The sequence below is a fragment of the Etheostoma cragini genome, chromosome 24 (assembly GCF_013103735.1).
Source record: "Etheostoma cragini isolate CJK2018 chromosome 24, CSU_Ecrag_1.0, whole genome shotgun sequence".
Lineage (NCBI taxonomy): Eukaryota > Metazoa > Chordata > Actinopteri > Perciformes > Percidae > Etheostoma > Etheostoma cragini.
In genome coordinates this window covers 1442383-1466856 of record NC_048430.1, presented here as the reverse complement: position 1 = coordinate 1466856, position 24474 = coordinate 1442383, and the positions used below count along the sequence as shown (strand labels likewise).

At 42.1% G+C, this 24474-nt stretch overlaps 1 protein-coding gene across 4 annotated transcripts in view; it reads left to right on the top strand.

Moving 5' to 3' along the window:
* Positions 1 to 24474, top strand: part of LOC117939235 (nck-associated protein 5-like) — a 121844-nt gene that overhangs the window by 8774 nt on the left and 88596 nt on the right. The window contains exon 1 of one of the 4 annotated variants that reach the window (XM_034864376.1): positions 9782 to 9902. The exons of the other annotated variants lie outside the window; for them this stretch is intronic. Within the exon in view, the coding sequence (XP_034720267.1) occupies positions 9825 to 9902 (78 nt within the window). The 5' untranslated portion in view covers positions 9782 to 9824. Of the gene's footprint in view, positions 1 to 9781; positions 9903 to 24474 lie in introns of those variants that run through there. 4 annotated transcript variants of the gene reach the window in all.

Genomic DNA, 24474 nt, shown 5'->3' with positions numbered 1-24474 from the left:
TCACAGAATATATGGCAACAGTTTGAATGCAGTCTCTCAGTATAGCTAATTAGAAGGGAATGTGTTATTAAACGAAAGATATAAAAACCATTAACTAATATACAGTTAAAATCTGCATTTCCGGAGGGAATATTTTTGTTAGTGGTGCAGTTTGTTGCATATGTCATTGATAGTGAAGCTGTAATGAAGCCAAAAGATGTCAACATACCTTATTGACTTGACCTGGCTGACTTTATGACTTGCTGCTGACCTATCTTAACCCACTGCTGACATGCAAGAGAGTCTCAGTGATTAAAGGATGTGCTGACCTGGGGAACAATCCTAAAATTGGTTCTGGGAAATTCAATCACTGATTATATTGACACAACATATGGTAGATTCACTTAGAAAACTAAACCGTTAATACCTGTCAAATAACTTCTTCAATTCACAGAACCTTAAAAAATTCAGCAGTAAAAACAATCTCAATTTAGGACACAAAAACCTAGCTGTCAATCATTTCCTACTCAAACCGTGTCATGAGCGATGGAGCAACACACTTGAATCCTCTTGCTGAGACGGAGAACTGCCTGATTTATAATTTATCCAAAGTAAGCTTTTTGAATGAGTAACTTAACGTGACACAGTGGAGGATTAATTGGTGCTTTGTGCTGTTTCTTATCTATTGACTGTGTGATCCTGAACGCTATCACTATCATTAATAGTTATTGGTTTATATGAGCTTTACTGTGGCTATAATTACTGATTTACTGTGAAGAAAAGGAAAGTAGGTCATATTTGTGGTATGGGTTTGTGATTCAACATGCTCACATTTGCCCACTCGTCTATCCATGCATGCATGGATACTACATGCTTGTTTACATTTTTTGTTCTTTTCACCTTTCTCCTCTTTTGGACACTCTTTTGACTTCCTCTTGTTGGCTTCTTGTAACTAATTTCCTCTCTTCTTTTTACTCTTATTCAAGTCTCTTTGTCTTACTTTATCTTTCCCCTACCCCGCCCCCCCACCAATGACTTATTCTTACTCGGGGCAGCAGAAGCATAAGGGTACTGGGTTGTTTTAATAGTGGGACATGAGAAAGCCAGGAGCATTTTGGTAAAGGTCCAGCATATATCTGTTGGCACTGTGCAGATATAATTCCATCGCTTGGGCAACCATGAAAAGTGCAATCTGCTTTTGATTGTAATAGCAAATTTGAAGAGTAATATTTTTGTCATGCTGCATATTATATGCAAACTTTCTTGGTGGTAAAGCAAAGGCAAGGAATGATTGCTAGATCCTCCGCACACAGTTAAAGACACATTCCATATCAAAAAACTAGATTTTTAATTATTTTATTGAATCAAAAGAAGCGTTTCTTCATGCCGAGTCAGTGACGCAAACATCATCACCGGAACCATTATGGATGTGATTTATTTTGTTATACCCTGGATGCGTACAGTAATTTAAATACATGCAAATGGTATATTTACTGTTTCTTATTCATGCTAAAATTTCTGTCACTTAGTTTGAGGCCATTGGGTGTGTCTCTAAACTGGGCCACTTCCAGTGCTTATGGGGGACATGATGTCTCTGGCCCTGGTTGCCCTGCTGGCCCTGGCACCGATAAGTCCTGTAAACACTCCTTTTCCTGGGAGGATATGAGCTTCCGATACATTTATTTTTTCAGGCATCTGAGAAAACACAAGAGTCTGTCTCTGACATTCCATCAGAAGACAGGCATGTTGAGCTTTTCCCTCTGTGTCACCTGTGAAACAGTTTTATATAAGGCAGAAGCACGTCTGTTAATAATGCACTTTACATAACATGCTGCCTGACTTGGACCGATGACCCTGTGTGATCCAGCATTATGACACAGTGATGCTCAATCCATTTTGTCATTATTACACTCCAGAGAACGTTTGGCCTTGTTTTGCAGCGTTTCACAAGGCATTCCATCTGTTTCATGGCCTGATAGGATGATAAAGAGAGATTGAGTTCAGACGGGCACACAAAACTCAAGACAAAATACCATATGTCAGCTGAAAACCAGGTAAAATATTTACGTCTGCTCTTCTTTGGATGGATTGCATGGCCTAGCTTCTTACAAAGCTTCTATCAATCGTCTATGAGTAATTTGGGTAACATAGGGCTTAAATGTCAGTCAGAACCTCTACCTCACTCATGCATAATGCATTGAACCAGCATATGTTTCCTCAATGTACACAGGCTAGGGTTGAGGGAGCGCTGCAGGCTCCAATGCTGCTCAAAGCTCCAGGCTTCATTCAGTTGACTAAATGTCTTTGTTTACTTTTGCGTGTGTTTGATATAAAGGTGTGTGTAGCACATTTGTAAGTGAAGTGGACCCTTATTCAGCGTTATCATCATCTTGTTGGTGTGTTTCATTCCAGTGCTTGGCTCCTGTGGCAGGCTGGGTTAGTTAGACCATCTGATCTGGATCAGTTTATGTAGCTCATAGATGACCCAGAGTAGCAGCAGATACAGCAGCATTCACGAGTAACTGGGGCACCATTTCCATTACATAACTGCAGTGTTGCTGGGTTGATTCTATGCCTCTATTTATTTTTATCATTTGATGCCCGCCTGCAGATGAGACTCTCTTCGTCATGCAGGGATGCGCACGGTGAGCCCGATGGCCGTGGACGGTCTGTGAGCTGTTGCTAGCTGCTGCCAGCCAGCTTTAACTAGGTCACGGCAGAGCCTCTGTCAGGGGTCTATGCTATACAGTAGAGGCTATCACATGGGTTTAATTCAGCATCTATAAACATTTATAAACAACGGAGAAACGGAAATCATCAGGATTGAGGAGAACGTATCATCTGTGGTGAAAATAGTCAAAATATTTTTCTCCTGCAACTAAAAATACAGTAAGAGGTAAACAGCATCTTTATAGTGTGTGCTTTAATTAGTAGGAATACAGAGAAAAGAACGTGCTTAAAGCTCTGCCCATTTTCACACCTACATGCATCTGGCCTGACTGTCAAATTTTGGTTTTTGGAAAAGTGTGCCGCAACACAGACCTCAATCCATATGAGATGAAAGGCCCCTTCTAAATTGGCTAAACAGCACAACTGAAGTAGTGTGTAATCAACTTAGGGAAGTTCAACATCCAGGCTTGATGATTGCTGGTTGGAATGGATATGATAGGTGTCCTGGAACATCCTGCCGCAAATGCACCTCTACTTATCCTTGTCTTCACAGCCTTGTCCTGGTAGCAATGCCACATGTGATTCTATCTAAGACTTGGTTTGGAAGGCATTTCCTCAAACTGTGAATCCTCATCAGCACAAGGATTCCTAAATTTGTGAGTCCTTGTTTTCTTTACCACACCCTTATCCATGCCAACATGTAAAATGTGAGCAGCGGTGCAATCATGCTCCAAGATAATTGATAACAAAAGGCCAAATTTGAAAACACTCTGCAGGGGAGGGTTAATAATCAAGTGCTCCACATTACTGATTAAACGCTTGCTGCATAGTTGTCAGTTGTATTGAATAAACAGCATGTGGTAGTGCTTTCCTGTTTATCTCCAAAGTATTAGGGTTTAGCTAAATCTCCCTGGCTTTTGTCAAGCCTTGTCCTCGTATATAAAGTCTTTTATGTGCTGATTTGCTGCCATGCTGTAATGTCAGGCTGCAACTTGTTTCTTTTGCACATTTGCCACTGGCAGAAAGTAAGACAAAAAAATGCCCCAGAAATGAGCTTCACAACAAATTAGTTTGGTTTATATGCTAAATTTAAGTGCAAATGAATTTGATGGTAAGCCAGCATGGAGTCCGCTTGGCAAGGTTGGATTTCCTCATTCTTCTCCCCTCACAGCCCATTACAGCTGGTTGTTACAATGCAGAATGGAGACATACAACTTAGCAGGGGTGCAGGCCCTGTAGCTGGATGGGAAAAAATGCACAGCCTAATCTGATTGGCTCCCACATCGTCAGGCAGATAAATGGTGGGGTTTGATATTATTACTGAGCCGCTCAAACTAATTGAGTGTAATTACACAGTAGAAATCCACCGACAATGCCGTCCTCAGCGTGGGCCCCATTCTCACGCCATGTGTATTACAGAATGCCAAGCTCAGGGCACGAGAGACCGCTCTGTGCTCACTCAGTGTGTCATCTTGATTCTTGAGTAACTGGTGTAAAGAGTGGTTCTGTAGCCGAGGCTGATCGGACAATTTTGGGTGGGAGCCGGTTTCATAAAAAGATTTAGACTCCTCTTGGAGCAGCCAGCCTTTTTCTCTCAGAGCAATCAGTCTCTCACACTTCATCTTGAATGTTTAAATCAAGTTTCTCAGCAGGGGTGTACCAGCCTCTGGCCGGGCCGCTGACAGCTTCCTCAGTGTGCAGGTGACATACCACACATACCTGGCCTCGCTGCGTGGGTAGCCACGGGGCCGCAGGGTGTGGGAACCCAGCAAACTATGGGGCACTCGCTGACTCTGACGGGCAGAAGTGGTGACGTTTTTTCCCTCTGTTGTCTCACGGGAACTGTCTCCTCTCTCATAAACCTGACAAGGAGCGATTGCAGCGTTGGCTTTACCCTAGACTCCAGTCTGAAACGCAGCGGCTTTCCCCATATCCAACCACACGCTGTGGATAAGAATATACAGCCTCCATCCGCTTGTAAAATTGTTTTAATAATTGTTGAGGCTGTTTTGATATGAGCCACTCGTCTGTTTTTCCAACCCCAAGTAATGAGATTTGGCAGTCCTCTGTTAGTACCTTGCCTGTGTTTTTATTGGGGCAATTATATAATATTTTATGGTTCTTGGCATCATCTGTAGTGAAGTTAAATGCCGCTTTCATTTTTGGGATCACAACACTTTGGCGAAAAGGAGGTGAAAAAGTAGAGTCATGTACACACGCCAGAAAATGAGTGTACTGCAGGGATTTGAGTAGAGCTTTGAGATTGATTTCAGGTGAGTAAATCAAAGGATCACCACAAATTGCTTTGGGTGATATTGAAGCCAAACATTCAAGCTGACCTGCTCAATCTCAGCCTAGCATGTGAACCATCTTCCCCGCCTGCCAGTGACATGCTGATGTGTGTGAATGTGCTCTCTGGCCCATGTCATAAGTTGCGTGAACGTTCCATGCCTCAGTAATGATATTGCATAAACTGCCTGCTGACATACTGTAGGTTGATGTACAGTACACTGCTATCTTTGGTGACAAAGGGCTTACAGCTTGTCGCTCAATCAAAGACACTTTAATAGTCAGTCGGAAACTAAAAGAGGAAGCTTTGGGTCCGTTCCAAACTGATTGAGGAGGCTTTTACTTTGAAGCGAGAAGAGCAGGGAGATGTTGTTCTGTGTGTGTCCCCTCTCGCTCAGGGCTTTGTGTCGGCTCTTATAATTGGTTGTCCATTTTCCGCTGCCAACGAGACCCTCTTTTGTGCCCTTTCAGTAAAGGGGGCAAATTGCGGTCTCTCTTTTTCCAATCAGGATGGAGATCAAAGTTGGAACCTGTACTGCATGCGGTCAGAGTCACATGCATTGTTCCCCAAACATTAGCGCTTCGCACCATTCACCCTGTGGTTTTCCTCAAAGAGCGCAGTGCCATGAATACAGAAGCCTTTTAAGAGGCCTGAAGTCTGCAGGGACAATTGTTCTGTTATCTCCCGACAGCATCAAACACTTTAACCAGTGTGTCCTCAGATGTTGTCTGGGCTCAAGTGGAAGTTTATCAAGATAAGACAGTCACACAGTTTAGGAAGTACATTTGTTGTTGTTCAGCTCAATTAGAAGCAGAGTAAAGGTAAAAACATCTCATGTTTTTTCTTTCCCTGGAAATAAGGCTTTATACTAACCACATCTAAGCTTATTCAGGTAAATTCTCATTACAAAGTGCACAAAGAGAGAAGCATACTGTGTTATATGCATCAATGATGAGTTAGTGTTTCCCTACACAGGTCATTAGTCTAATTAACCAATAACATCCTAATTCCAATCATCCTTGATAATCCAGTCTGGCGCAAATTTTAACTGAAAACAAGTGTATGAGAGCTTGTCGTGTCACCATGACCGAAGCCAGCAACATAAAATGTAGTAAATGTCGCCTTGGTATTTACAATGTGGTTATATTTATAAAACTAATAAATATGAAAAACCAAGAAAACTGTGTATTTTTGCAGTTAATTAAAAAGGTAAGCTGTGTAAAAACAACACCTCTCTTACAAGTAAAACCGTGTTATTTTGGGCTTACTTTGTTTAAATAGAGGCCAGTCTCAACAGAGAAACTTGAAACATGATCCAAACACAGGAGTCAGTGGAGCTTATCCCAGGGTGTTAACCCCGTCCACCTGGTGTGGAAGCTCTATCCCATGGGATGTTTGATTATCATATGCAGATGAGGCACCATCTTTGGATCCAACGTTGGCATGGCAGGTTTGGATTTGAGCAAGACAAACCTGGCAGAGGGCGGCTAACAGGATTGGACATGCAGATTAGGACCTCAGTGTATATGAGGAGGAGGCAGATAGAGGAGGCTGTGGAGTAGCTGCATCTGCCAACAGCACAGGGAAGCCCACCTCCTCACCTTGCAGCTGGGGTGGGACAGGCTCCCTGTATGGCAGACTGGGTGTGGGTGTGAGAGGCAGAAGGTGGTGTGGTGGTGTGGTAAGCACGTCCTTTCTCTTCTTCTGCACAGTGGCCGCCCCTGTGATCACATCCTCCTCATCAGGCGCAGAGCCAAACCCTCAGCTGGGATCTTTCTGAGACCAGAGATAAACATGTGGGGAAACCAGATGTATTGTAGATGTCAGTCTATACATTTGTTGAGGGGGTTTGAAAGCTGAGAACCCCTCCTGTCCCAGTCCAGGGAAATATTTACATGTTTCCGCATTAGCTCCGATCCCCTTAGTAAATATATCCAGAAACCACTTTAAAACTATCATTTGATATATGGCTATGAATGCTAAAGGCCTCATCTTTGTTTTGATATGGGTTGATTAAGTTTGTGTGCTAACGTGCGTGAATATGGGGACATAATATATGCAAGTATTTCTACATGCAATTCAGCTTGTGTTTGTATGTGAGTCTTAATACAGGGTATTACCACACGTGTGCATGCCTGAGGACAATGATACTCATTATAGGGGTAAAATAGATCCCTTCTGGGGTAATTGTCTCACCCTGCAGAGACTGGTCGGACCTGTATGGTGATTTCCTACCAGGTGCTCACATATGGCGTTTTTCCATTAATGGTACCTGCTCGACTCACCACTCCTCACTTCGACTTGACTCGACCGCAGTGCCCCGTCCTCCTTTTTCCATTGCAGATTAGTACTGCCTCATGCGTGAGGCTGGTCGTCTTAGCAGAAAACTGCTGTGACCTAACGCGACACACACACACAGAATGTCGAAGGTGTGTTGTTTTTGATTCTCGGCTTGTTGCCACACCCAGAAGGCAAATTAGTTTTTAAAGAACCTGGAAGCTCCAAAAAATACTGGATAAACTATTTACTGGTAAATAGTCTGTCGCTAGCAATGATGACGTAGTGATTAGTAATAAATCTCTCTGACCAATCAGTAGTTTGCAGGTTTTCACGTCACCTTTTGGTATCGCCTCAGCTCGCTTGGAACCTCAACTGAGGTAGTACTACAAAAAGTACCTGTTTGCAGGTATCGGGTACTTTTTTTTTGTAATGGAAAACCAAAAAAAGCGAGTAGAGACGAGGCAAGTTGAGCAGATACCATGCAGTGGAACTAGAGGAGTGGTGCTTCCTCGCACCTGGTGACCTCTTTGTTTTTAAAGGGTTAGAGGTTAAAAAGGTTGGGGGGGATGGAAGTTGTTTTGTTTTTGCTCATTCTGACACAGCTGTTTTGGAATTTCAGCATCATGTCATTTGCAAATAGTTTCTAACTTGACAAATGACATAAATTATTTAGTCATTTCTTTCTCGGTGTAGTCTCACGGCTATTCCAAATCACAATAATTACCCTTGATTTGTTATATTATATTTATATTATTTTACCATTAATCTCATTGACAAATGGACCATCTCAAATGCTAAGGATAAATTACCAAAATAGTCCGTCATTCCAACTAGGATTCAATTTTCTGGCCATTCCAGACCAAATTCATTAGTGTTATGGTGCGTTCACCCTGACAAATGAAGCATCCATGAATCACTAAAAGATGCATTATTAAAAATCCCAGTCTTTCTTATATAGACATGGTTGTTCATTTAAGTGATAGAATGTCCATAATGTCTTCTGGATGGACTGGTTCACTGCCGTTATATAATGGTTTACATTGGTTTGATGCACAGATGACTGGTAGCTTTAGCTTTAATCCATCCATCCATCTTCAAACCAGTAGTGAAAGCCCAATTTGCTTGCACAACAGTAATATTCTATTTAATAAAGGACTCATGACTAGGCGGCGCCTGCTTTGATGGGGAAACAATTAGTCACTTACAGGAATGCTTTAAAGAAGGGGCGTGGATTTTTCACCTGCATTACTTCTTTCGCTTCTCACAAACCTGAGCGGTGTGAAGCAACTGTGTCTCGTGTCATAAATTCCTCAGCACGGCTTGCCCAGGCGCCTACTAACTGATGAGTTAGTAATCTCTGTTTAAGCAGGAGCAACACCTGTCACTCAACGCCCATCAATCACAGCGATAGCCACAGGTCATGGGATCAACTCTCTGCGAGAGAAAACACAGCTTATGTAGGTCAGCTGGAGCAGAAAATTCATATCTGCAAGATGTAGATGCATTATTTCGTGATATATCAAACTGCAATTTGGAATATGGCACTGTGAGACTGCATCTCCTCTGAGGCAGCTCATATATAGTTTATAAGGATTTGACTGCAGTTAAAGAGGCTCAAACGGCTTTGTGTCTTCAAGTGAGACACCGGTCTCTACTTGCCCGTTTATTGTAAGTTCCTGGCTAAACCACCGGCCAAAAAGTGTTACTTAGACAAGAACTGCTCTTTCACTTTTATCCCCCATTGACCCATGTGTCATCCCAGGGAAAAGTGTAATGACCAGTATGAAGTAGTTGGATCAGGACCCTCTCTCTTCTCCTGCCAGATTAGCGAGTCATTCAGCATATTTGATGTCGATCTGAGGCGCTGCGCTAGCAGTGAGACAGGGGGAAATACTCTTGAGGCAAAGTTCAAGGAGCCCTTTCATTGGCTGTTTGATAATGATGTCACTCTGCCAGTCAGTTGCATGAACACACACACATTTCCTTACTTTTGTGCTGCCAAGTTCGTCTTTACATTGCCTTAGATATCCCCCGAGTGGCAACAGCGGTAGTATTAGTGAAGCGGCCAGTGTTCAGAAGCCACATCATGACCGAGTGTGAGATTTTGACTCAAGCTGGAGTTGCAGAAAGAGGAGAAATACCCGACCTGGAGTCTGAATTAAACTACTGTTTTGACATGTGTTAATGTTTTATGTCTTTACACGCCTGCACAAATACCAGCCAGTTGCTGCTTCACACACAGACCGATAAAAATACACACTTGCACGTTCTCCTGGGCAGCAAACCACAGTTGGTCTTGCCCAGGTGATTTAATCAGTCCCGACCTGCTGGTTAAATATTGACAAGAGCTGATGTGGCCTTGCTGAGGAGAAACGAGAATTCAGACGAGGCTTTTTCACTGCCAAGGCTGCTTGAATGCCTGCTGCATCATCATTCCAAGTTGCGCAGAGATACACACACACACAAACACACATACACACACACAAAGCTGAATGCAAACACACACATGTGGCAGGCAGCAGCTGAGACTCAGCAAGGCAGTTAGGGCAGAAGTGGGGAACGAAGCGGAAGAAGAGGAAGAGCAGACGAGACAAGCGGACGCAGGATGAGCCAGTTCGTGGACCACGGCATTGTGTCGGTGTGCGGAAGACTCCGAAACGTTCCCTTGTTGGAGCTGCTGGCGGTGAGTCTGGGTCCATACTTTTCCCCTCCGGTCCTTCTATCCCTTCCAGCCCTCCATCCGTCTAGGAGGTATCTGGGGCAGTAGGCAGGCTGTCTGGAGCTGGAAGTAGGTCTGACTGGGTGATAATCAGGCTAACATCCTGCCCTCCAGTCCGCCCAAATCCACAACCACCTACAGCGCTAGTGTCCCGGACAAACTACAGGAATTGCCCGGGGAGGGAGGGTTGGTGAAGGGGAAGTTAAAATTCATCAGCAAGCAAGTGAAGTACAAGTTTGTATTTGGTTTATTGTTGAAGTCAAAGACAAGCATTTGCTGGTTCCACCTTCTAAAACTGTGAGGATTCGCTGCTTTTCTTCTTTGTAGCTTGTTTTGGTTTCTGACTATTGGTTCGACAACTATGACTTGATTAAACGATTAATCAAAAAAAACCTTAAGGTACATTTATAGTAAAAAGTAATCATAATTTAGATCCCTGGCTTTGCTTGTTAGACAGACACGGTGTGTGTCTATGATTGTTCAATGTAAAAGAATGCAGGACTCCTGGACTGTGTGCGGTGCAGAGTGTAGCGATCTCACTATGTTCCATATGTAGGTCACTAGCTGCGACTAATAACGAGAATCAAGCTTGTTTCACGTTTTGCGATACATCTCCAGAAGGTCTGAATCAGGGGACCAGCGTGCCATCTGCACATGTGGTTGAGATGGATTGTGACATTTGACAGTTCATCACGAGTTTGCCTAATGAGCTGTGTGTATGTGTTGACATGCATGTGTATACTGGGGGGAGAAAACCAGCATCTGAATGTATAGCAACAGCCAGATCTAAAAATATCACCTATGTGTGAGGATGGTTTCGAGTGCTTTGGTGTCTTTGGTTTTGTGTTTATTTTTTTTGGAGTGGTAAAAGCAGAACTGATGTGGTATTTTTTGTCTTTTTGGATTGCCCAGAAAAAAAGTGATTTATGTTCTTCTGGATATGCGTACAAGATAAAAAAAGAAAGACAATGGGTAATTTCAGGGGATCTGTCTTTTCTCTTCTCGATCTTTCATTTTCCTTCACTCTCCAACTGTCTCCGTCCTTCTTTTGCTCTTCCCTTAACTTCTTCTGACTTAGTTAGAGGTGTTTTGTGGAAATCCATGGCTTCTTAGCTTCTGCCACCGCATGGACGCAATTATGCAGACAAATGTCCCCGCCGAGCTCTGTGGCTCCATGTATCCTTTATCTAATTACATTAACAGGAGCTGGATAGTGACTAATGGCTCGTGGAGGAGAGAGGAGGGTGGTGGGGGGGGGGACAACACAACGAGGAGCTGGAGAGGCCCGGGATGCATGATTGCATTTTTCCATCTTATTTCACTCTCTAGTTTCTCCTCATGCCCAGATTGCTCCCTGTGCTCCGTTTAGAAATCCCCCCCAACAACCCAAAATCTACACACACACACAAACACACACACACACACACACACACACACCACACACACACACACACACACACACACCACACACACACACACCACACACACACACGATTTTCCAGCCTGAAAGACTTCTACGTAGCAAAAGTACTTCAAAAGTGATTTCTTTCTTTCTTTCTTTCTTTCTTTCTTTCTGTCTTTAATTTTGGCATGAATGTTGGCATAATGGCTGATGTTCTGCACTGTCCATCATATTTCTGTGTTGCATGTCCGTACTGATGTTGCACTCAAAGCCTCCTTTCTAAAGAAAGCTTTGTCTGGGTTGCAAGAGACTGTCCCGTTAACATTACTTTTATTGTAAATTGAATGAAAGCGTTACGTGCACCGAGGCCACAACCGAGGTCTGTTTGGTGTGCAAAACACCTTACAAGTCCAAGGAGTGCTTTTTCTTGATCATCCTTAGCCGGTGGAGCCTGTGCTGCCAAAATAAAAAGCCTCATCAACCTGCCTGTGGCACTAGCAACAATAATAAAGCAGAGGGAATGCACCACTCCTCATGACTTAGTCATCACAGCGAATCTCTTTTTAAGAGGAGCAAAAGGGTGTTTTGCATGCTCTAACCCATTAGCTAATAACAAAATAATCCAAAGCATACCTTATTATTTTTGATTGAGTTCCCTCTGGGCAGCCATTGTTTTCCATTAATTTTAATATCAACTTGCAGGAACTTGCTTTTTTCCCACTTTTTGACAAAGTAATGCTATTTTATTGTAAACAGAATTGCAAGCAGGCACTGTTTTGAAAATTTTAAATCAATAGGGCAATCCTTTAATACATGCTAATCCTAAACAGGTTTTGAGTATGTAGTGTGTTCATACCAAAAAACTGACACAATTAAAGGTTAGATTCACAGTATTTCAAGTCTGTCTGCTAGTAAAGCGTATGGAATAGTTTTTGGTTTCTGCAGTCATTCCTTCTGTGCAGAACCCTACTTGACTCATCAGTTGGGTCTGTCTTTTTAGTGCCAAATTCCTCATTTTTCTTATTCGCTCTCCATTGCAGCTCAGCAAGGAAACATTATGGGAAAAAAGGTCACTAAGAACACATTGGAATCATTCAAGGGAGGGATCTTTTGATTACCAATATTGACAGGAGGGATGATAACTAACAAGGCCAGATGTTTCACATTTTAAGCAAAAATGACTGACAGGACACCTGGCGGTGATGAAGCAAAGTGATGTGACACACTCTTGTTGGCTGTCTTTGCTGTTGTGCCACATTGCAATGTACAAAAGAAAGCAACAAATATTTTTTCCACCGTCTTTTATGTGTCCATGATGCTTTTTTCAGTGGTCAGTGAACAAAGCAGGTGTCAGTAGTTTCCTGTTTTTTCCCTAACAGGTTTGCACCAGGCCTACAGCAGCTCAGCAGTCTGCTGGCTTACATTACTTTATGCTAATATCCCCCAGCTGCAACCTGCACCACCCTTCTGCTTCCCCGCCTTGCTTTCTCTGTCTCTCTCACACACACACACACACGCGCACACACACACAAAACACACTGCACAAGCCCCCGGGACAGTCATGGGAGGGCCGTGGAAAGGAAGCAGAGATGATTAATTAACTCTGCCCTCATTTTGATACCGCCTTATTGGCTTTCAACAGCCAGAATACAGCTTCAGAGCTTTGCATGGATTATCTTCCCTCCACCACCGCCACAACAGCTACCACCCAAAACGGACACACAAACACACTTCCCAAATATTGAGGTCATGTTGTCACTCATGCTACGGTGAATGTGCAACATTGGTTTCTGAGCAGGTTGCGTTGCTCAGCAGAGAGTGAGGTGTTGGCTTTGTTGAATGTTGGTTTTCCACTAATGAGAAAGAAGCAGCTCTTACAGGAAACTGGCTACAGATACTGCTGACAGACACTGACAGAGTTATTGATGGTTGTAATCATGATTGTTGAGGTTGATTTGGTTTTAATGATGTGCAGGTGAATGATTGGGTTTCATGTATTGCTCAATATTCATCACTTTTAAACAACTATGAACAAATCACTCAAGTTTATACGACGGGTTGATAATGATCAGAGCAGGTTGGGTGGCGTCAGTCTGTAAAATCTGCTTAAAGATGCTGCCAACTCACTACTTACTATGATTTATTAAAATGTTTTGTAGTTGTGCTCGGAAGTTGAGTTTAAACTGTAAAGATATTGTGTTGTAAAGGTACAATCTGTAATTTTCACCAGCAAAGAGACTCTTGATCAAAACAACAAAAGACTGAACAATGGCGTCATTGTAGTCGCTTTCTCCAGGTTAGGATTCCTTCAGTGTTCATCGTTGAATTATCCACAGAGGTCTCCTCCTCTCCAAAACAAACGGACTAGGTGATTAAAACCAACAAAACGCTGAATAAAGCATTTTTACAATAAAAGTAAGTGTTTCTCCGATGTTGTTTGGCTTGTCGGCAGAGAGGTGCCACACTTCGCTCAGGTTGTTTGTCCAGTAACTTAAGATCGAGATGACTGGTTACTAAAATCCGTCATCCAGTTAAAATAGAAAAATGTGGCTTAAAACTGGAGAAAAATTAGAATTTGTTGTGGCAGACAACCACAACACTGACGCAAGGACACAGACTCTGTCCTTGATTAAAATAATACAATTAATCAGGTCTGAACATTGTTGGAAACATTTGGTATAATGTAAGTACACAGCTCAACAAAATATATAACAACGGTATAGTCGTTTTGCAACATTGTAATAAAGAAATTCTTCATATTACAGCTTGAAGTTGTGCTCAAAACTCAAATAATTGCCTTTGTTAGATTCTTTTTAATTAAATTTTCCGTTTTTTAATTATTTTTTTGTTCTATAATCCCCCCCCAAAACGTCAAACCCCAGTGTGTATGTAATATAGGTGTGCATGTATGTATGTGCCTGCATATGTGTGCTTTCATGTGCACTCACATTCATGCTTGTTCATGTGTATGCAAATACAAACGCTTAACATTCCGAGTAAGTGTGTTCCCTCATGTGGTCATCTCACGTGTGTGTGTGTGTGTGTGTGTGTGTGTGTGTGTGTATGTGTGTGTGTTTGTGTCTTTTAATGTAAAAGTGAACACCAACTGGTTGTGTCCCTGCAGTGGCCCGGCCCTGACCGACAGTTTTCTGGTCCCCTGTGCTTTTCTATTGATGACAGCCTCGAAGTACAGACAGCTCTGCAGCCTTAAAGGGTCAGCTCCCTGCAGCAGAGCTAGACACAATACAATAGTGCTCCTGTATATTGTCTATACACTGGGGAAAAGGCCGCCACACAGCTGTCTTTTGTTTTTTTGTTTTAAACTCTGTTTGCTATTCCTTCTGCTTTTCTCTCTTTCTTTCTCTCAGTCATCATCTCCCTCCCAAACAAAAGATCACCTGCCTGACTGTGTGATGAGCCCTGAGGGAAAGCCTGCAGCCTCATGTGGAAGATTTGTAATACTGATGGGCTCCTATTATCTCCCAGACTCCACTGAGGGCAATTTTACCCACGTGATGCGAGTTGTGGTAGAAAGTGTTTGAACTTGTGCGTCACACTTTTTTGTTGGAAGTTATTCTGATGGGTAGAGATTATGTGTGCAGCCTGTGTCCTTTTTGGGCTGTGTTGCTCATCGTGAGAAAATGGCTTTGATTCTGTCTGACATGTCTTAAAGAAAACCGCCGGTGGTTATTTTGATAGTATAAGCCGTTCCCTGCAATGTTTCTCCACAATATCCTGCGCTGGAACTTGCTTGAATGCAAACACAGCAACGCAAGGCGGATGCAACAAAAGCTGAGAGATCTGCCTTGCATCAAACTGCTGCAGTGTGTTGCATGATAATAAGGTGTTGTCTGCAGGCTAGCTGATTTTGTCTGACGTGGCTAATGCGCTCTGTCAGAAGCATTCGTGGCTGATGCTAGCCTTGTATCCACTTTGCGAGAAGTCGGAGAGAGGGAGGAGGGAGTTGAGTCCAGTCCAGCTCACCACATCCGCCTGCCGGCTACACTTCCACCGCAGCCTCGCAGTCAGGAGGCAGTGACCTTCATGCCAATCCCACTATTTGAGGAGTCGGGCGCTGTCATGACCGATAGGTAGACTGTGTTGATCTTTTCCCTGCCTGCTAACACAGTGCAGGCCATAGAGTTTCCTAATCACGCTGCAGTTCAGAAATCAAGCCAGCAGTTTGCATTTCCACATGGTATTCATTTGTTATCTCAGGGCTTTAACGCGCTCATCATAACACTGTCGACACATCATCTTAAATGCCAAGTATCAATATGAGGTGCAAAGCAGAGCCATTACTATGATTGAAAGGAAATTCATGCAGAAGCTGTTGGTGGAGCTGATGGTGCATAATCATAAAGAGTCAGTGGCTGGAAGATTGGCCATTTCTGCAGATCCAATTATACACTGCAAAAAGTTCTTTGGGTTCATCCTTTTCAAGAGAAATGTTCAACAATTTAAAATGAAAATGCATGAAACCATATCTGCTTTTAAGATTTAAAACTCCATACTTTAAATCACTTAATGTTGTTTCTTTTGCCATGCATTTTCAACCTTGAATATCACCAACTGCTTCTTAAATGAAGTAATTTGGATGCTAGGGTCTTTGTTATTCGAACGAAAGATCCATGAGAGAAATCAATATCATCTGCATGTAGTAACATTTGTCTGTGTGAGTCATCCGGCTAGCTGGAGCCATTCACATTATTGAGTCTCAGTCACTTTCTAAAGAGATAATATGATCTGCATGCCTTTCATGAGTCCATAACTCAACTTTATGGTGATGTGCTTGTGGTGCTCAATGATTTTCCAGGACCCCCTCTCTCTGCGGCCAGACATCAGAGGAGTGATTGGGGTTTTATGAGGCGTACTGTGCCTCAGGTGAGCAAGATTGAATGAGGGATGCTTTGCACAGGACCGTTTGACCCTAAGGGCTGATTGTCTGCAGTGTCAGTGGTCAACTGTTGCCTTTGTGTGTGGTCACTGAGGGCCTATTGTGGAAACACGTGGCAGCCGATGGGCTATCGAGCCACGGCTATACATCCATCCATCTGGCACAGCAGCTGGAGGAGCTGGAGATTTCCACGTAGAAAAATCAAGCAGAGCAAACAAGATTCCAATTATAATTTCATCAAATTCATTTCTTTGGAATAATCTTTTTACAGGAAATGGGTCAGAAGTGCTAACAGCCCAACAAAGTGATCTATGTTTACTCTATATTAAATATTGCATTATAACTCTGTCCCTCCAATTTATTCACACACTAACAAGCTTTAATTAAGAGGCATTTCCTGGTTGGATTTTCTGTCTTCCCCGCCATTCCTCTGTCTCATTTCTGCCTCAGCATTGAGAAGGGTTGTTATGAGATTCAAGTCGAACCAGCTGAATTAGTGCATTATTAAGCCTTTCTCCCCTGACATACTTCCCCTACAGCTCGCATGGCTCAACTCCAGCATGGGGTCTGTGTACACTGGGAACATGGAAAGCATTTGAATGGACTCAGGATACATTTCACTGTAAATGGACCTCTTATGTGCAGCAAGTACTCAGAGGGGATGCTGGAATGAGGCGATGGTGAAAGCTCTTCATTTTCTCATCAGGCTTCCATTCAGACGGACTTAGTCCCTTTCAGGCATCATTGCACCAGCAGTCTGATCAGTTATCAACTTCTGACGTGCAACAAAACAATACAAAAAAATAGCAATTTGTTCCCGCATAAAACCATGTTGAAAGAAACCTTTGAGTGGAGTAAATGTTTGACTCCCATAATTGTGTCTTCAGTTTCAGGTCTGATTTACCTAGAGCTGCAACTGACTATTCTTTTAACTGTGGGTTAACCTGATCATTTATTTTATTTATTTTTTACATAAAAAAGCATACAATGTTAACTGCATGTTCAATGGGACAATTAATCACAACAACCACAAAAACACTTCAATTGGGAAAATCATTAGTTTGCACATTAAAGTACATTTAGCAGGTTAGCTCTTATTTTGTCTTGTGTTCTGAATAAAAATAAGGTTAAAACGGGGAAACTTCACAGATGAATTTGATTTCACTGTTGATTTGTTTAAGTGTTTCACTGTTTTTTAACGTCTTTCCAAAAGTCAGTGAGTAATGGTGTTAAATAATCGTGATATCAATTTTAACCAAAAACTTATTTTTTTTATAATCAAGCAGCCCTAATGTTTACAAAACTCTGTGTTTTTTCCACATATCTGTTATCCATTCGAGAAATAAAACAGTCCGCTTTATAGCCTACCAGGGAGTGGATTTCTAAATAATACGACCAGTGTGGTGAGCCCAACTTCTGACCCCCGAGGGGAACAATGCAGAACGCTCTAGCATGTCCCCTTCAATGCCATGGTATTATACAGGCCATGTATAATACTAGGGCTCATGCTGAAGATAATACTTTCAGTTGTAGGGGGCATCTGATAGGTGAACTATTGTAACCCCTCAGAATGAAGCAGCTACTCACTTCATTCAGCCTATTGGAGGGCCCCAGGTTGAGAAATGGCTTCCAGAGAGTTCAGAGAATGTGAGAGTGTTCGCTTAAAGGGGGGCCGCCCCAGATAAAGAGGGTTAGCTGAGTAAACAAATAATAATGATAGAACAGTGTTGTTATTGTAAGAGCAAATAGCTGGCCTAAGCAAAGGAAATTCATGTCCTTGCACTGCGACATTTTCCCACAGTAGCAAAATTATCACATTCTGATCTTAAAATATCTTAAAGAGCGCTGAAACGTCTCAGGATATGAAAACCATGAAGAAACATTCCAACACAAACAAATATTTGAATTAAGGCTCCTGTTCAGACGGTCAGTTATGACAACGATGGAAATTTAATTAGTTTATCAGGTAGACCTTTGACACTCTTTTTTTTAGGGGCCTCAAAAGTTCTTTACATAGAGAAATCCAATATGTTGCAATCCCGTGACAAGAGAGTATTCAAGTCCACTGATGTCACCCCGTATGAGTGGCTTAAACAGAAACAGAGAATTTTTCCCCACCTCCCATCTGGAAAAAATAAAACAAATATGGCTGCTAAAAATAAGAATCCACTTGAGATGATAACAAGGATTTAGTGCCATTAACTGTGTAAATACAGTGTGGGGTTGGCCCCAGATTCATATTAAAATTTCTTCCCAACATGGATGAGCTCTGACTGTAAAAAGCCCCCTGAAATAAGCTGCAATAATGCCTTTCAAAAGTCGATGACGGCCGATTTAAATATTTTATGCTGCTGAATTATTGGACTCTTCGTCCTCTCTCAGATCACTTGATGGAGTGCGGCGAGGCGCTGCATTGAGAGCTCTTTGTTCACATTAACCCATGGAATAGATGCAGCCAAAGTAGGGTGTGTAGATAATCTCTTTAAGTCAAAATTGCTGCCCTAACATTGGAACTGAAATATAAGAACAAAATAAACTTTTGCTTTGTGGTCTGTCTGCTATACGGAACCCTGGTTACATGTAAATGGGGGCGGCATCACGTTTCACAAAATGTTCTTTACTCACAAAGTGTGGATATACTTGAAAACCCTGCAGGGCGGTTGCATGCATGGCTGGAAGTATTTGTTTTTGATAAGTTAAATGTGTCATCATTAACACAAGAAAAGAAACTTATGTTTAGCTTGAATGATTGATTTGGTGATGCTGAAACTTTAAAGCTGCACTTTTGTTATTAAAACAATGGGTGTTTATGTGCAATGTGAAAGGGCGATGTAGAGGACAGACTTACAGATGTATCACTCTACATGATATCTACATGGCTACGGCTGATAATATCTATTTTTGTAATTTGGTTAGACTGAACCTTTAACCTGAAATTCAGTGCATTTGATCCTCAAATGATCACTGTGTTGTTCCTGTCAAAAGCACAGCAATGCAAGACTGAAGCTTCAATGAACATGCACAAAAGAAGGCATTGCCCAACATGTATTATTTAACAAGGCAAGTTCACTCTTATTTACAGCAAAGCCTCAGGGATGAGGGTTACCCAGATTTACACCACCTTTGTCGGGACTACTACAGTGTTGTGTGTAATGTAGACTACTGGTCAGAGGCACATCTTTTTAGAGAAGTGTGTGCATTACTTATTCACTTCCCCCCACGCATATTTTTAGCGCTCAGAATCCAACGGCAACCTTTTGGCCACAAACCTGTTTAGTTAACCCCCAGGCTACTGCCGCCCCCACAGTGCGTCTGGGAAGATGCACCAAACAAAAACTCAGAGATCACCCTCTGTGCATCACATCAGAAATAATTCATGACCACAGGAACAATCATTGCAATGAGTCCTGTGGTACAGGTCAAAAGTCACCACAACCCATCTCTTTTCACCGTCCTCATTATTATTCTTCCACCTCCCCCCATTTAAAAAAAAAGTAAAGAAATCACCCCACTGTATCTTGATCTGCTCTCTGTCACTGTCAGGTCAGATAGGAAATGTGGATCTGATAAGCATGATTGGCACAGGTGGGTTTGGGGATGACAGTACCGCAAACAAACAGCGTCTTCTTGTCACATTACCATTTTCCTGGTTATGGTTCATGGCATGCCTGCAGGCGCTATCTCCGCTCCCATCCCAAAGCAGGAAGACGAAGAGAAACGAAAATCAGACACTGACATTAATGCTTTCTCAAGCAGGAATGCAACGCTTTGCCTCCACGCTCGCCTCAACATCTGCCCAGCACCTGGGTCGGCAGACTCTGCGTACAGACAGGCCCCGTCAATAAATCATCCTCTGGATTAAACAGAGGAGAAGCTGTGATAAAACTGAGGCCTAGAGCTAATACATATGAAATGTCAGGAAATCTGACATAGTCTCTTGGGCAAGAAATATCTGTCTAAAAAAAATAAGCTTGGATGTAATGAGATGTTGCTGAATAGGCTTTGTTGTGTTTGTTGGATTATCCTCTCCTTTCTTCTCAGAAGAACTTTAGAGAAAGTAATGCTAAGTTTTGTTTTCTTTGCCCTTTATTTAACTGGATGCCATTAGTTAGGGTCACAGTTTCAGGTATCATCTTATTCTAATGTTGAGAGCTTACATGTGTACAGTATCTGTGTATATTTAGAAAGCAGCATTGACAAACTAGTGAGCCGGAAAAAAACCTACTAAAGTGTGAAGTAAGCACTGGTCAACACGGTGACACAAAGCATCCCATCAAACTGCAAAATGAGAAGAGGCGAGAAATTCTGGAAGGTGAGTTGTAGAGTGCAGATGATGCTGATTGGATCCTCTTGAGGGGTTGTTACTCAATCTATAATGTTCCTAATTTCCCATAAGGAAATACAGTTACTGATAACTGATCAGTTACTCGATCAGCCATCTCTTGGTTCTCGCACGTGAAGCAGCATCGCTGTGGCTCGGTTAGGTGTGGCGCCTGTCAGTCAAGGCCTACATAAACAGAAGCCCAACTTCCCCCTGTAAACCAAGCAACATCTGTTTAGTATCAGCCCTCCGCTCTGATCTGCCTCTCCCGCTGTCACTTTCCAAACTCACGTTCTCCCATGCTCTTTGTTTCCTTTGGTTCAGGGGCTCCCTTGATGTTCGGATTCAATCATTGACATGACCGTCAAGTGTACCAGATATTGTCAATTAATAATAGCTGTTTTCATTGGATTATACAATTAAATATGAACTCAATCCTGCTTTTGGGCCACTTTGTTGCTCAGTTAGAGGGGGATGGGTTCTGCAGGGTTTATGTTAGACATTGTGTCATTGGTGCAGGATAGGAACACCAAGGTTTGTCAGCGTAGAAGGAGTCACAGAAAAGGACCTGGTAGTCATTTCAATGCTGCAATTTCACCATGAAACTGGATGTATTGAGTTGGTAAATGTAAATTCAGAAGGTCATTGGCATGTGTTTGTTGACGCCCTACTTTGGCTATCCTCTGTTTTTGTCGTTGTGCCTCTTACTAGTCCTTCTACACAGCTGAGGAGTTACCGGCTTTCCAATGTTTGATGTCTTCCCCTCTCTTTGTTGCTCTCGTCTCTAACCTCTCTGATCCTTTCTCTCTTCCTTACAGCAGTCTCTTTATTTCCCCCCGTGCTCCTGTTGGTTGCCAGGTCCAGGTTTCCTTTTCATTTCTGTCACCACCACTCTCCCTGCCTTTCCAAGTACACCTGGCTGAATATTGGCCCCCAGATAATAATAAAACCCAGCAACCCCCAGGCTTGTAAAAATCTGGGCAGGGGCACAACATAGAGTTCTACCCCATGTAGGCTCCCTGTTTCCTCAATTCCCATCCTGTCTGGAAACATCGGTACCAGCGTGGACACATTGTTTATTTGTTTTTATTCCAAAAGCAGCATTTCTCGACCACTCCTCCCTGATGTGTGTTTTTGAAAATTTAAAACTGAGGCTGAGAGCGAAATAATAGGGGAAGGAAACAGAGAGAGGGGAGATAAAAAAATTCCATTTTGTGTTTTTATTTGAGTGCATAAGAAATATGAGAAATATTAATACAGAGTTTAATTAATCGAATGCATGCCATTTGTCACAAACCTCTTGCTCCTGTGTATATTTTGGAAAATGTCATCCAGACCGATTTATAAGCAAGCCAACAAGTGTTAAGGCAAAAGTCAGAGAACTACATCATGGAAACTTCTCCTAAGGCTCTTCTGCTCATTGAGTATTCTTTTATACTTTATACTTATATTCTTTTATTTAAAAATATAAATTACCCACCACATTTTCCTGCTTGGGATAAAAATAACTTGTCCTGATTTAAAGACTCCATACTGCTCGTGCATGCACTGGTGGAGGTCTGTTACCTTCGTCCGCTCCTCCACACAGGTAGCTCTGTGGAAGTGATCAAATAGCAATGTCAGGTCCGATGTAATTCATTCTTTAGATACATTTTCAAGTCTCCCCTGTGAGATTTGCCCGGTGAACAGCTTTGCCACTGTTCCCAACAGGCATGAATGACCCACTCTGTCAAACCCAAAGAGCAAAGGAGGAGCCCAAACAGACGCAGGGTTATTTGAGCATTGGACGTATCTTAATGTTTGGAAAGATAATCTGCAGGGATTTGGATTCCTGACAGTGTTGAGGTGTTGATGTTTGGGCTGGGCCCGGCCATAGGTGCTGCTGGAGGAAGAACATCAGATATCCCAAACTGCTGAAACTCACCCTAGATGATGAACAGGCTCCCTTTTGTATTTCAAGTAATCCATATTACCCGACACTCCTCCATTTGGGGCAGGTAGGCAGATGAAGAATATCCTGCTCACTGGAGGCATTTGTTACACTAATGTCCTCGACTGAATAAGGCTACTGTGTGAGCCTCCACAGGTTCAAAGTCATAGAGGGTTAGGGTACAATTGGGCTAAATGGTGCTCAGCTCAGTTTAAGCGTCATTAATTCATTTACAGTTCATTAAATGTAAGGTCGTCAGAGCTTGTTTTTGATTATTTTGTTAGTCTTCATAATAGATTGGTGGACTAATTGAGAGATGATAGATGATGCAAAAATAATCTGCAAAATCCTGGATTATGTTAAATGCCAATCTTAGGTTGAATTCTCCCTTTCTACAATATCTACAGAAAGATTGTGGTTATGGCAAATACACTACGGTGAGATATGGTTTGGGTCAAGCTGCTAAAACATATTTCAAGTGTAAAGGTTGAAGTTAATATCCTGAAGATTTTCATGAAATTAGATGCCAGTTTTTATACTATTGCCAGTAGGGTTGGCCTATAGGGAGAAAATCAGATGTCACAATATTCTTCACCAAATACCTCGATATCAATATTGCGGCGATATTCTATGGTTGACAATTGATTCTTTAATAAAATATCTTCACACTTAGATTTTTGGTAAATATTCATCAGTAATGTGAACATAATGTCTAAGTGGAGAAAAGGCAAATAATAAAACCTCTAGAACAGTCTGGTAAATTTAGAAAAGTACATCACTTTGCTGTAATTTTAGCATTTAAAACCATTTAAAGACAACACTTATGTCATATCACGATATTAAGATATCCAAAATCTAAGACAATATCTAGTCTCAGATCACGAAATTGATATAATATCGATATATTGCCCAGCCCTAATTGCCAGCATTTTTGTGCAATCACCTCTCTATATAGTAACTTAATTGTTAATGGCGGACTCTGCCATTCTAGTGGTTACTGTGTGTTACTGTTCGAGATCGACTTCATTGTTTACTTTACCCTCTTTAGACTTTGTCAGATCTGTATTATTAAGATGCTGCTAACACAAAAGCATTCTGCTGGTGAAACACAAGGTGGCTTTTGTTGTAAAGCTGCTACAGGAAAGACATTGTATTTATATTAGTAAATGCACATGCTAAACAAAGACACGGTCTGCAGATCCGTTTTATTCAGTGGATCAGTGGTGTTGCCTTATTAACCAGGACTGAAATCTTAAGGATTTTAAGTGTGGGTATAATAAAGGTTAGGTAACTCTTGGGAAACAATTGTGGTTCGGTGTGGCAACCTTTTAATCAAATCAATCAAGAATTTACTTAAGGAATCAATTAAATTATTGTAATAGATGAAAAAGTCGTCTCCTTTACACAACAGCAGCGTGATGAAAACATCCAGAATCACCTCCATCCCTGACATCCCATACTTTACAGATCAAGCTGACGGCCCACATATCTCAGTATCTTTTTCACCAAGTGAAAAACCACATGTATTAACCTGAGTAGCTGCCCTCTCTGCTGATAAAAAGCAAGGCTATCGGCTGAGTTATCAGTCTCTGAGGATATGAGAGCTCGATGGCTGGGCTGATACTGTGACACCAGGTCTTTGAGATGTGAGTGACGACCTCGGAGTGAAGGATCATCAGCGCAGAGCCTCAGAACATGTTGATAAGACTAATGAATTTAACCAAGGCTGGCTGATATGCAGAGACCTGCTACACGCACAGGCTGGTTTCTAGAAATCTGCACGCAGAGGCCATTAGTCATACTGATTAGTTCATTACCTTGCAACGATAGGATCACAGTCATTCGAAATTATATTGGAATACGTTTTCATTGATGCTAATTGAATTTGCTTGATTTACATCTTTGCAAATGATGTACACATAAACTGTTATATCATAGTATTAGATGGCAGGAGTATTTGGCTGACTTGACTAACAGACCTACCAT